Source organism: Oreochromis niloticus, unplaced genomic scaffold (genome assembly GCF_001858045.2).
Source record: "Oreochromis niloticus isolate F11D_XX unplaced genomic scaffold, O_niloticus_UMD_NMBU tig00007914_pilon, whole genome shotgun sequence".
NCBI lineage: Eukaryota > Metazoa > Chordata > Actinopteri > Cichliformes > Cichlidae > Oreochromis > Oreochromis niloticus.
The window spans coordinates 55,071-68,782 of record NW_020328842.1 but is presented as its reverse complement, the minus strand read 5'-3'; the positions used below and the strand labels follow the sequence as shown (position 1 = coordinate 68,782).

General features: G+C 46.7%; 1 protein-coding gene and 1 long non-coding RNA gene across 4 annotated transcripts; one reads left to right on the top strand and one right to left on the bottom strand.

The window, feature by feature from the left end:
* Window positions 1-696: 696 nt before the first annotated feature.
* On the bottom strand, window positions 697-1,427 carry LOC109199936 (uncharacterized). Its single transcript, XR_002060189.1, has 3 exons — window positions 1,363-1,427; window positions 972-1,108; window positions 697-872 (listed from the first exon to the last, which is right to left on the bottom strand). It is a non-coding gene; the product is annotated as an uncharacterized LOC109199936 (long non-coding RNA).
* A 3,959-nt stretch (window positions 1,428-5,386) lies between these two features.
* LOC109199937 (uncharacterized) lies at window positions 5,387-12,789 on the top strand. Of its 3 annotated transcripts, none has more exons than XM_025904985.1 (2): window positions 5,387-6,085; window positions 9,598-12,718. In XM_025904985.1, the coding sequence occupies exons 1-2, from the start codon at window positions 5,504-5,506 to the stop codon at window positions 11,647-11,649; spliced, it is 2,634 nt and encodes an 877-aa protein (XP_025760770.1). In that variant the 5' UTR covers window positions 5,387-5,503; the 3' UTR covers window positions 11,650-12,718. The 3 variants fall into 3 exon arrangements, 2 of the variants coding, with proteins under 2 accessions (XP_025760770.1, XP_019210827.1); XM_019355282.2 differs by lacking the exon at window positions 9,598-12,718 and adding an exon at window positions 6,665-7,182; XR_003218413.1 differs by lacking the exon at window positions 5,387-6,085 and adding an exon at window positions 12,723-12,789 and having other exon boundaries at window positions 7,203-12,061.
* The last annotated feature ends 923 nt before the right edge of the window (window positions 12,790-13,712 follow it).

Genomic DNA, 13,712 nt, shown 5'->3' with positions numbered 1-13,712 from the left:
CGTGTTACTGTTATAGGATGCCAACTGTGCAAAAAGTCCAGTCATTAAATTGACTCACTACTAAATATGCCACAGTCAACTGTTAGTGGTATTATAACAAAGTGGAAGTGACTTAGAATGAAAGCAACTGAGCCACAAAGTGATAGAACACATGAAATCATACAGTGGGGTCAGAGCATGCTGTTGTGCATAGTGTGCAAAGGTCAACAACCTTCTGTAGAGACAGACCTCCAAACTTCATGTGGCCTTCAGATTAGCTCAAGAACAGTGTGCAGAGAGCTTCATGGAGTGGGCTGAGCAGCTGCATCCACGCCTCACATCACCAAGTGAAATACAAAATGTTGGATGCAGACCTTTCACTGCGATTTTCATGGGTCTGTGAAACTCCGCCGAGAAGATACTCTGAAACTCTGAAAATGAAAAAACGGCTTCATTTTCAGAGTTTGAAAACTGAGAGAAGGACAGATTTCTGCCCCTGAAACAAATGTAATTTATGGCTCAACAGTAAGATGACTGTAAAACCTGCTTCCACAGTGAGTGTCAGCAGTGTCTGAAGATGAATTCGCACAAGCCTCGTGCCTCTTCATTGCATGGTTCAGGTGATATGACGATTTGAAAATGCAGTTGACACGAACATAGTCTAGAGCAGAAACAACACACAGCACACAAGTTTCATGTAGAAATGATTGTTTATTCTGAATGTTATTTTCATTCTATTATTTTCCATTACTTTTTGGATCAATCTTCTTGGTTATCCAGTGAATGTAAGGACAGACCTTTACAGAAAAATCTGGTCCAGCACAGCCACAAGTACCACCTTTGTGTACACCATAGATCTTATTATTGTATATCACGCCACCACCAGAATCACCCTGGGAGAGACAAAAATTCAATTTGTTATGAGTTTGTTTCAGGATTATTGCTGTCTACAGAGTAAATATACATTAATGATAACAGCAGTGCCCACTCACCGGACATGTATGGGTGTTAGATTTGCTGTAACACATCTTGTTCTCATGTGGCGTATTTCCAAAGCATTTAAGGTATTTGATATCCTTACAATCAGCAACATCCATTTTTGCACACTGGAGTTCCTTTAGATAGTTAACTACAGAAAAGTTAAAAGAACAAAGCAATTTATAGTGTTGCATCATATACATATTAAATTAAATATTATTTTAACAAAATGGATATTTTATCTTATTTAGGATATTACCAACTACGTTTAAAACAAGTGTGTTTTTCAAGTGAACTTGAAGTTAAAAGAAGAACAGAAGAAATACTATTTGTGAAAATATTTTTCAATAAAATTTAATTTCAAAAGTACAAACAACTGAAATACTGCGGCAAAAATGGTCTTACTTTTCTTTCCAGTTTTAGGATCTTTCATATAATCACCGTGGCCTGCAGCCTCAACTTCCTTGCCTCTAGAAAAAGACAAAAAAAAATTAAGTCATTCCAATTATATTCTATACCAGGGACCTCAAACCTGGGGCCGCTTGCGACCAAAGTCAACCCTACTTGGTATGTACTGACATGAAGAAATATAATGCAATTTGGCCCTTGAAGTTTCTTTTTTTTTTGTTAAGGAGGATTTGTTTGTGGTTGAATGCAATGTTAAAATAAGTTAAATATATAAAAAGGAAAACGTGATTTAAATGAAGGCAATATGAGCAGAGAGTATAAACATGTTGAAGGATCGGCTGTGTTAGTTCATTGAGAGTTATTTGTAAAGAAAACTATTTCCACTAGCAGTCAAAAACTAATGTGTATACTAATTTCTGCATTTTTGTTTTGTTAAATACAAACAGTTTATAGCAGAAGTGCTACTTCATGTCTGGCCAGAATAACAGCACCAATATGTTTATTTGGTTGTTCAATAAAAGGATACAATTAGGTAAGAGTAAGAAAAAACATATATCTTGTGTTAACGTTTGCAGTTTTGTCTTGTTATACAATATTTGAAATTTAAAAAAAAAAACACAAAAAGGAACTACATTTTTGAAAATATTTGTTTTATACAAATATTTTTATCTTTTTTTGTACTATTTGAACACTAAAGTGGCTCTCCAATGAGATAAAAGTGACAGCAATTGCCCACAGCTCAATAAAGTTTGAGACCCCTGCTCTATATACTAGTGATGTGTCGGTCGCGAACGAAACGGCTCTTAGAGCCGGGTCTTTGACGTGAACGACACGAGCTGGCTCCTTATCGCGAGCCGCGGGGTTTTTTTTCTTTCTCTCGCCCCCTCTCTCTTGCACTTTTTTCCCTGCTTCACTCCGCACGCGAGCCTATGTGTTAATTGACTCTGGTGCAGAACAGAATTTCATTGATGCGTCTCTAGTCACCAAGTTCAGCATTAGCACCCGGCCACTGCCTCATCCTCTCCGCGTGTTCGCCCTGTCCGGTCACCGTTTGCCAGACATAACACACATCACCTTACCTGTCACGCTCACCCTCTCCGGTAACCACGTTGAGAACATTTGTTTCTGTGTGTTTAAGGCACCAGTGACCCCGCTCGTACTAGGTTATCCATGGCTTTCACAACACAACCCACACATTGACTGGAAGAAGGAGCAAATTATGGGGTGGAGTACGGACTGCCACATGAACTGCCTTCGGGCTGCCACTCCATCTGTCCCTTCACCCCTCCCCGGGAAGCCGTCGAAAGCGCCAGAGTTATCTTCAGTTCCTCCTGTCTATCATGATCTCGCAGCAGTTTTTAGTAAGGATGAGGCGAGCTCTCTTCCACCACACCGGCCCTTTGACTGTGCCATCGATCTTCTCCCTGGGGCGCCTCTGCCCTCTGGCCGCCTCTACAGCCTTACCCAGCCCGAAAGGGAAACCATGGAGAAATACATCAATGACTCTCTGGCAGCTAAGATGATTCGTCCGTCGTCCTCCCCGGTGGGGGCAGGTTTCTTCTTCGTGGACAAAAAAGACAAAACGCTCCGGCCGTGCATTGATTACCGCGGCCTCAACAAGATCACTGTAAAGAACAAGTACCCTCTTCCCCTCCTGAATTCCGCTTTCGAACTACTCCAGGGGGCCACTGTGTTCAGCAAACTAGACCTGCGAAACGCATACCACCTGGTGAGAATTCGAGAAGGAGATGAGTGGAAGACCACCTTCAACACACACATTGGACACTTCGAGTATCTCGTTATGCCCTTTGGGTTAACCAATGCGCCCGCGGTCTTCCAGGCTCTAGTTAACGATGTCTTGAGGGATTTTATTAATCGATGTGTTTTTGTATACCTTGATGACATTCTCATTTTCTCTAAGTCCCAGGCAGAGCATGAGAGTCACGTGAGGCAGGTCCTGCAGCGCATCCTGGAGAACCGGCTGTTCGTGAAAGGGGAGAAATGTGAATTTCACGTTGGCACGGTGGCCTTCCTAGGCTATATCATCTCTCGTGGGGATCTCAAACCTGACCCAGAGAAGGTCCGGGCCGTGGTGGACTGGCCCCAACCACCGAACCGCCAGCAACTCCAACGGTTCCTAGGATTTGCCAACTTCTACCGACGCTTCATAAAGGACTACAGTAAGATTGCCTCACCTCTCACCAAACTTACCTCTCCCAAAGTTCCTTTTCAGTGGGACCTCTCTGCTCAGGAGGCCTTTTCCCTGCTAAAGGAGAAGTTCGCTACCGCCCCCATCCTCCGTCAGCCCGACCTCAGGCAACCGTTCGTGGTGGAGGTAGATGCTTCAGACACTGGAGTGGGAGCAGTTCTGTCACAGCGATTCGAAGGTACACTCCATCCCTGTGCATTCTTTTCTCGTCGTCTCTCACCCGCAGAACAAAACTACGGCATCGGTCATCGGGAGTTGCTAGCGGTCAAACTGGCCCTGGAGGAGTGGAGGCACTGGCTTGAAGGCATGGAACACCCGTTCATCGTGTGGACCGACCATAAGAACCTTGAGTACATCCGGTCCGCCAAACGCCTAAATTCCCGGCAAGTCAGGTGGGCCCTCTTCTTCACAAGATTCAATTTCTCCATCACTTACAGACCAGGGTCCCGCAACGTGAAGCCCGATGCGCTCTCCCGTCAGTTTTCCAGTACGGAGGGAGACTCTGATCCTGAACCGATTCTACCAGCTACCTGTGTTATTGGAGCTGTCACATGGGAGATCAAAGCTCTCGTGTGAGAGGCCCAGGATACTGACCCCGACCCGGGCACGGGCCCCCCTGGTCGGTTGTTTGTCCCTGCTGCCGTCCGCGCCCAGGTGCTCCACTGGGGCCACACTGCCCGGTTCACCTGTCATCCAGGAGCCCGCCGCACCATCACCTTCCTCCGGCGATTTTTCTGGTGGCCCTCCTTGGACAAGGACGCCAGGGCGTACGTTATGGCATGTGTAGCAGGTTGAAAAAGCTACATGTTTATTTTTGTAAGAAAACCAATTACCCCCTTATTTTTTGTTTATTATTGTGACTTATTTTGAAATTGTTATGTGTTGCCAGACCATGGTTATATTTCATTATGCCAGTAGATGGTGCTCTTGCACTGCTGTGGAACTACCAGAGAGACTCTAGCTATAGGCTCTGCGCATGCGCAGCTCAGAAATAAATGAGCTCCGGCCTGAGCAAGACGCTAACTTCGGTGTCCTCTCTATTAATCCACAGGTACTGACAAACAAACTTTTATGTTACCAAACTGGTTCTAAATGTCATGTAAGTTGAGTAACAACTGTTCGGCTATATTTTGAGATGATTGTGATGATGTTGTTTTGTGGTATGTTGTTGTAATGAATATTAGTGTATCATCGGCATAATGCTATAATGCGACGTAGCACTATAAGTATATGCCATGACAGTGGCAACCTGCGACTTCGGAAAATGTGTTGTAGTGTTTGTTTTAGTGTTAGCCAAGCAGTACTGAGTACATGTATTAAGGGGAAAGCTTTTCGTTGGTGAAACAACGTTTGCAGTCGTCTGCCGCCATGTTGTGTTGCGTTCTGGGGACTCCATGTTAAAAAGTAATAGCGTATACGGCGCGAATGTGGGGAAAGGTTGTGTGAATGTGAGATGGGTTATTTTGGTATGTTATGCTTTGACCGCGAGTGTCTTGTTTAAGTTGTGAGTATGTAAAGTCATTTTGAATTAGTTTGTATGTATGTTGCTTTTGAGAGAATGCTTTTTGTAACTTTATTTTTGTTTATCAATTATGTTATTTTATGGGAAGAATGCATGGTCCGGTGTGATTTGTATTGTGTATATGTCAGAAATAAATGAGCTCCGGCCTGAGCAAGACGCTAACTTCGGTGTCCTCTCTATTAATCCACAGTTTGCTCATACTTGGCTACGCAGTGCTCTCTAGCCTGTGTGCCGCTTGCTGCCGGTCCAGATTCCCCTAGGTCTGGTGCCGGTAACAACTGGGGCTCGTCCGGGATCGTCTAGTGGTGACGTGTGTGTCAAACGACCAGAACTGGTGTCCAAAGTCTCAGGGAAGGCTGCATTGAGTGCGTCATCCAGGGAGCCCAGGTCACAGTCAAAACGTCAAGATGGCCACTGTTACCCCACGGCGGTTGTTGATAGTAAAGATCCAGAAAAGACTTTGTGATTTGAGTGTGAGCCAGCTGCGCACTGTTGTTACTTCAGTGGAGGATGGCAGCATGACTCGCAATCTTGATGGTTTAAGTGAAGCAGAACTGTATGACCTGATCGTCGAGTACATCAGAGGTGAAAAGTTGAGAGCGTTGGAGGATGAAGGTATGGCCCAGCTCCTGCTCCTCGACGACATCGTGAGTGACCTGCTGTCAACGGACGTCGGAGGGGCTGGCGATCATCTGGCCGTGCCGCTTGAGACGGAAGACATTCCTAACCAGCAGCAGGAATGCCCTACTTCACCCCACACTGACCCAACACATCCTGACAGACATCTGGCTATGCCAGCTGACCACATCCCCACTCCACCATTACACCCTAACACAGACTCTCACACACAGCCCATTCTACCGCGGGACAGAGACATCTCCACCTTTCCCTCATCTATGCTAACAGACCCTAATACGCCCACCAAGAACTTCAACATCCCAGCTTCAGCATCACCGGCGCCTAGTGTTGCTGGGGTTTCCCCTGGCAGGGTGAGTCGTCCGTCCAGAGGATATGACCAAGTTTTGAGTCTCAGTGATGTGGCAGCTTTGTTTCCACGCAGAGAATTTAAGTTGCATGGTGGACAAATTTCAGATCTTGGCTCTGATATATCCTACAGTAGTCTGTGCAAACAAATTGATGAGGGGTTACAAGAAGGGTTTACTGAGTGTGAAATAATCAGAACCGTGCTAAAGATAATGAAGCCTGGTACTCTCAAGGAAATGTTAACCAACAAAGATGATTTGACAGTTGATGGTTTGAAGAAGCTTCTCCGCTCTCATATTCGAGACAAGAATAGTGCTGAACTCTTTCAAGAGCTAAGTAATGCTAAGCAGCAAGACAAAGAGAGTGCACAGCAGTTTCTGTACAGAATTATAGGGTTAAAACAGCGTGTACTATTTGAGTCACGACAGCCTGGTGCAGACTTTAACTATGACAAAAAGCTTGTGCAGGGCACCTTCCTTCACACACTTTATCAAGGGTTCAATGAAAAAAACAACTATGTAAGACAAGACCTCAAACCTTTTCTTAATGACTTGCAGGTTAGTGACGACTTTTTGCTTGAACAGATTACAAAGTCCACCAGTGAGGAAGCTGAGAGACTGAGGCGACTGGGTACGGCATCTAAAACTAGACCTGTGACTGTAAGTGCCGCTCAGCTTGCTAACACTGACTTGACTGAGCAAGCAAAGGTTGACACTGAGCTACAGGCTAACCGTGCAGCTATTAGAGAACTGACTGCCCAAGTGTCTTCACTGACCAGACAGCTAACTAAAGTGGTGAGCCAGACTGATAGTGTGACATCTGGAGACTCCTGCTCGCCCCTGAACCACCCTCCAACACCTCCAGCTGAGAACCGGGGCAGATGTGGTGATTGTGTACAGCAAGGCAAAGTGAGCTGCCCCCACTGCTTTGCGTGTGGCCAGGCAGGACATCGGGCTATTGGCTGCCTACGGCGGAATGTGTCGGGAAACGGGGTGAGGTCACTGGAGAGGGGCTGCCAGTGACCGAACAAGCCGAGGAGTCCCCAGCACACGCCAGTTTGGCTAAGACCTCAAGCGTGGTGAGACCAAATGCACCCAGTCATGCACCACCAGTGAAACCCACTGCACAGCTTATTGGGAACAGATGTATGGTCTCATGTGCCATCAATGGAGTACCACTTAAGATGCTGCTTGATTCAGGGGCCCAAGTGACTATGGTATCAAGAGCGTGGATAGAGAAAAACATCCCCCACATTAGGATCAAGTCACTCGAGTCCCTTCTTTCAGACCAGCCTCTGGAAATAGCGGCAGCTAATGGTACAGACGTTCCATTTGATGGTTGGGTAGACACGGAACTTCAAATTCAGAGTGTGAACTATGGGCATGTCGCCATACAAGTGCCAGTGCTTATCAGTCAGCACAACCTTAACTGTCCTATTTTAGGCAGCAATGTAATAGCTGAAATCCTAAAAACCAACAAAGAACAGAGAGGTGGGGCTGACCTTTCTGCGCTCCTCAAAGAAGCTTTAAGTGTCAGCAGCAGTGCAGTAGATGCTCTAGTGTCAGCACTTCAGATGCCCACCCCTGATGAAATAGATCATGAGTGTAGTGTGAGAACAGGAAAAAAAGGTGTAATGATTCCTGCAGGACAGATTTGTGAAGTAAAGTGTAGAGTCAGAGAATGGCCAAGAGGTGGCCCACGACTCTTCCAACCAAATCTAGAGAACAACTGCCCTGAGGGTTTGGAGTTGTTTCCCGCTTTGGTAGATGTCCCCAGTGGGTTGACAAAAATTGTTAAGATTCCCATTCAGAATCCTACCTAACATGACATTTTTCTCTCCAAAAGAACTGTCTTAGGTACATTGGAAGAGGTGACTGAAGTAAAACCTGTCAAGTGTCCCTCTGCTGACTCAGGGTCATCAGCCCATACAAATGTAAATGTGTGTTCAGTTCAGCTAGGTAAAGAAAAGCACCAGACAGACGTCAATGAAGGTCAGAGGTGGCATCCACCTGTTGATTTGTCCTACCTGACAGAGGATGAACAAAAGGTAGTTAGAGATATGTTGTATGAACAGTCGGATGTTTTTGCCCAAAGTGACTCTGACATTGGCTGCATCCCAAGCTTGCAGTTGAAAATTAATCTGAAAGATGATACACCTGTCCAGACATCCTACAATTCGGTCCCCAAACCTTTGTATAAAGAGGTAAAAGAATATGTTCAGAATTTGCTGGACAACGGCTGGATCAAAAAGTCCACATCACCCTACTCATCTCCGGTGGTGTGTGTCCGAAAGAAAGACAAACGCTTACGCTTGTGTATTGACTTTCGGAGCCTTAACCGTAAAACCATTGCTGACCGCCACCCACTACCACGCATCCAAGACCTGCTGGATAATTTGGGGGGCTATTCATGGTTTTCAATACTCGACCAGGGTAGTGCGTACCACCAGGGCTTTGTTGATGAAAGCTCAAGACACCTGACTGCATTCAGCACGCCTTGGGGGTTGTACGAGTGGATCCGCCTCCCATTTGGCCTTACCAACGCCCCAGCAGCATTTCAGAGATGCATGGAGGGGGTCCTTGATGGTCTGAGGGATGAGTGCTGCTCACCATATTTAGATGATGTGCTTTGCTTTTCCAAGACTTTTCATGACCATGTTGATGATCTGAGGCGTGTGCTTTGCCGCCTGCGAGAGCATGGCGTGAAGCTACGTCCCAAAAAATGTGAACTGTTTAAGCGTCAGGTCAGGTATGTTGGGCGCTTGGTGACCAGTGAAGGTGTCCAGATAGACCCAAAAGATCTCGAAGCAGTGGAACATTTGAGAGACAGAGAGCCAAAGAACGTGGGAGAGGTCAGAGCCCTCCTAGGGTTTCTAGGTTATTACAGGACGTTCATTCAGGACTTTTCTAGAATAGCGAGACCACTGTTTAAGCTTATTGAGAGTCCCAGTGATCCTAGCCTGCAATGCAGCTCATCTAGAGCCAAAATCAAGTTAAAGCGCACAATTGGTGGTCAGCTTCCATCCAAAACACCAGTGCGATGGACAGCAGAACATCGTACTGTGGTGTCACATCTGGTGGATATGTTAACCAGTCCACCTGTCCTGGCTTACCCAGACTTCAATTTGCCCTTTGTGCTACACACAGATGCATCAAATGAAGGCCTGGGAGCCGTGCTGTATCAGCAACAGGGGGAAAAGCTCTGTGTCATTGCTTACGGTTCCAGAACACTCACGCCTGCTGAGAAAAATTACCATCTCCACTCCGGCAAGCTTGAATTCCTTGCCCTGAAGTGGGCAATTTGTGATAAATTTAGGGATTACCTCTACTATGCACCCACTTTCACAGTGTACACAGATAATAATCCCCTCACATACATCTTGAGCACAGCAAAGTTAAATGCTGTGGGACATCGGTGGGTGGGCGAATTAGCTGACTTCCATTTCACTGTAAAGTATAGACCAGGCAAGTCCAACACAGACGCTGACACGCTCTCCCGCTATCCATTGCCACTCCAGGAACACCTCATGGAGTATACTGAGACACTGTCCCCAGAAGTGGTTTCTGCAATCTGGCAAGGAGACAAAGCCATGAGAGACGGTGATGTACCATGGGTGGCTGCACTGCACTGTGTTGATGACACACCCCCTGAAGGTGCCCCTGTCATCACCCCAGAAAACATCAGGGCTGCGCAGAGGGAGGACCCCCCTATCTGTGAGGTGATAAACTTGAAAAAGAGTAGATGGAGTCCTAATAGTAAAGATAAGCGACAGTTAGGACAAGAGACACGTAGGCTAGTACATGAATGGAACAGACTCGTACTCGAGAAAGGAATACTGTACAGACAGACTGGACAAAGAAAACAGCTGATTCTACCCAGTAAGCTGAAGCAAACTGTACTGAAACACCTGCATGATGATATGGGACATGTTGGTGCTGACAAAGTCATTCAGTTAGCAAGGGAGAGGTTTTACTGGCCTTTTATGCAGCGTGAAATTGAGGACTATGTTATTCGCCAGTGCCCTTGTATCAAACAGAAACAGCCAAGTGTCCCAGAGAGAGCGCCAATGGGCTCGATAACAACCAGTGCCCCCTTTGAACTCATCTCGGTTGACTATTTACATCTAGAACCAAGTAAAGGTGGCTACGAGTACATTTTGGTTTTGGTAGATCACTTTACCCGTTTTGCCCAAGCTTACCCAACTAAGAATAAATCTGGCAAAACAGCAGCTGAGAAAATCTTTCTTGACTTTATCCCACGCTTCGGGTACCCTGAAAAGCTGCATCATGACCAAGGTCGGGAGTTTGAGAACAACCTCTTCCAAAGACTCAAACAGCTGGCAGGAATAGGCCACTCTCGAACAACCCCCTACCACCCACAGGGAAATCCTGTTGAACGTCTAAACAGAACACTTCTACAAATGCTATGGACTCTTCATGAGGAGAAAAAGGCGGAATGGAAGGACCATTTGCCCCATATAGTCCATGCATATAACTGCACAAGACATGAGGCAACGGGCTATTCACCTTTCTTCCTCCTTTATGGAAGAGCCCCACGCTTGCCTGTTGATCTGCTTTTTGATTTAAAACCTGAAAAAGAGTCACAGTCCAGACAGGAGTATGCACAAAAGTGGGCTGCACGCATGCAGGAAGCCTATAAAATCGCTTCAGAAAACAGTGCAAAGTCCTCTGCAAAAGGGAAGAAGCGTTATGATCAGCACATCAAAGGCATCGCACTGCAACCAGGAGATCGAGTGCTTGTCAGAAACCTCTCCGAGCGAGGTGGTCCAGGCAAACTCCGTGCCTACTGGGAAAAGAAAATTCACAGAGTTGTTGAGAAGATTGGAGATGGACCTGTATATAGGGTACAATCAGAAACAGGAGACAAAACCCCCCGTGTCCTGCATAGAAACCTTTTGCTGCTTGTGACTGATTTGCCGGTAGAGCAAGATCGGCAGGGACGTCAGAAAAGACAACCACAAAGACTGGGAGAGACAAACCCCGATGAAACAGTGGAACATGAGTCTGATCATTCGGATGAAGAGGAAGGGTACACATACAGCCTGAGACCTATACCTGTGTATCAGTGGAGGAGAGTTAACCCCAAAAGGCCTCAGCTGAGACCACACAGTGAACTGAGAGCTGTAGCTCCTGAGTTTCAGCCAATGAGACACGAAATGGAATCAGTGGAAGTACAGCAGGGAAGTGCAGTCCCACCATCTGTATCTCCAGAACCAGCAGATTTCTCAATGCCTGTTGTTTCATTACCAACGGGGGAAACTCAGGAGGAACCTGCAACCGAGGATTTTATGGAGGACACAGGGTCGGAGAGCTGTGTGGATAACGGGGACCCTGCCCCAGAGACACCAGAATGGGAGGTGCCACCAATACGGAGGTCGACCAGAGCTGTGAAACCGAGAGAGGTTTTTACATATAGCCAAATGGGACAGCCTTCATATCAGCTCTGGAGACCTGGAGCAAACATGATGCTTGCATGCGTTCCCTGCCACATGCCACTTTACCCAGCTGTTCCTGACTGTTATTACCCCACACCAGTATGGACATGTTAGACTGGTGATCAAAAGACCTTTTTACATTACTACTGGAACTGTAACAGTTTTGACTATTAGACTTTAAAGACTTTGGGCAAACGCCATGAAGTGTGTTAGTTTGGTTCCAGATGTCCGGAGCCATCTCTTGAAGCAGGGGAGAGTGTAGCAGGTTGAAAAAGCTACATGTTTATTTTTGTAAGAAAACCAATTACCCCCTTATTTTTTGTTTATTATTGTGACTTATTTTGAAATTGTTATGTGTTGCCAGACCATGGTTATATTTCATTATGCCAGTAGATGGTGCTCTTGCACTGCTGTGGAACTACCAGAGAGACTCTAGCTATAGGCTCTGCGCATGCGCAGCTCAGAAATAAATGAGCTCCGGCCTGAGCAAGACGCTAACTTCGGTGTCCTCTCTATTAATCCACAGGTACTGACAAACAAACTTTTATGTTACCAAACTGGTTCTAAATGTCATGTAAGTTGAGTAACAACTGTTCGGCTATATTTTGAGATGATTGTGATGATGTTGTTTTGTGGTATGTTGTTGTAATGAGTATTAGTGTATCATCGGCATAATGCTATAATGCGACGTAGCACTATAAGTATATGCCATGACAGTGGCAACCTGCGACTTCGGAAAATGTGTTGTAGTGTTTGTTTTAGTGTTAGCCAAGCAGTACTGAGTACATGTATTAAGGGGAAAGCTTTTCGTTGGTGAAACAACGTTTGCAGTCGTCTGCCGCCATGTTGTGTTGCGTTCTGGGGACTCCATGTTAAAAAGTAATAGCGTATACGGCGCGAATGTGGGGAAAGGTTGTGTGAATGTGAGATGGGTTATTTTGGTATGTTATGCTTTGACCGCGAGTGTCTTGTTTAAGTTGTGAGTATGTAAAGTCATTTTGAATTAGTTTGTATGTATGTTGCTTTTGAGAGAATGCTTTTTGTAACTTTATTTTTGTTTATCAATTATGTTATTTTATGGGAAGAATGCATGGTCCGGTGTGATTTGTATTGTGTATATGTCAGAAATAAATGAGCTCCGGCCTGAGCAAGACGCTAACTTCGGTGTCCTCTCTATTAATCCACAGTTTGCTCATACTTGGCTACGCAGTGCTCTCTAGCCTGTGTGCCGCTTGCTGCCGGTCCAGATTCCCCTAGGTCTGGTGCCGGTAACACATGCGCCACATGTGCCCGGAACAAGCGTCCCAACCAACCACCCGCCGGGCTTCTTCAACCGCTCCCCACGCCAGGGCGGCCCTGGTCCCACATAGCTCTGGACTTCATTACGGGGCTCCCACCGTCGTCAGGTAACACCACCATCCTAACTATCGTTGATCGTTTTTCTAAGGCAGCTCATTTCATCGCCCTCCCGAAGCTCCCTACGGCCCTGGAGACCGCCCAGCTGCTCACCACCCATGTCTTCCGGCTTCATGGCATTCCGGTGGACATCGTCTCCGACCGAGGACCCCAATTCACCTCTCGGGCTTGGAAGGAATTCTGCACGCAGATTGGCTCTAAGGTCAGTCTCTCTTCTGGCTTCCACCCTCAGAGCAATGGACAGACTGAGCGTACCAACCAAGAGGTCGAAGCAGCACTCCGCTGTGTCGTCTCTCACAACCAGACCACTTGGAGCGAGCAACTCCCCTGGATTGAGTACGCCCACAACTGCCTGACCTCATCGGCCACTGGACTGTCGCCGTTCGAAGCCTCACTGGGCTACCAACCACCCCTGTTCCCAGCCGTGGAGGGTGAGCATACCGTCCCTTCAGTACAACATCATTTCCGCAGGTGCCGCCGGGCCTGGCGGTCCACCCAAGCCGCTCTGCTACGGACAGCAGAGCGCAACAAGGCGCTCGCCGACCGCCGCCGGATCCCTGCACCTGACTATACGGTTGGGCAAAAGGTATGGCTCTCCTCACGTTTCATTCCCATTCGTGCTGAGTCAAAGAAACTTTCCCCAGCGTTCATTGGTCCGTTCGAGATTGAGGCCCTGGTCAACCCTGTGTCAGTCCGTCTGAAGCTGCCTCGCAACATGCGTATCCATAATGTTTTCCATGTCTCCCAGGTCAAACCCGTGC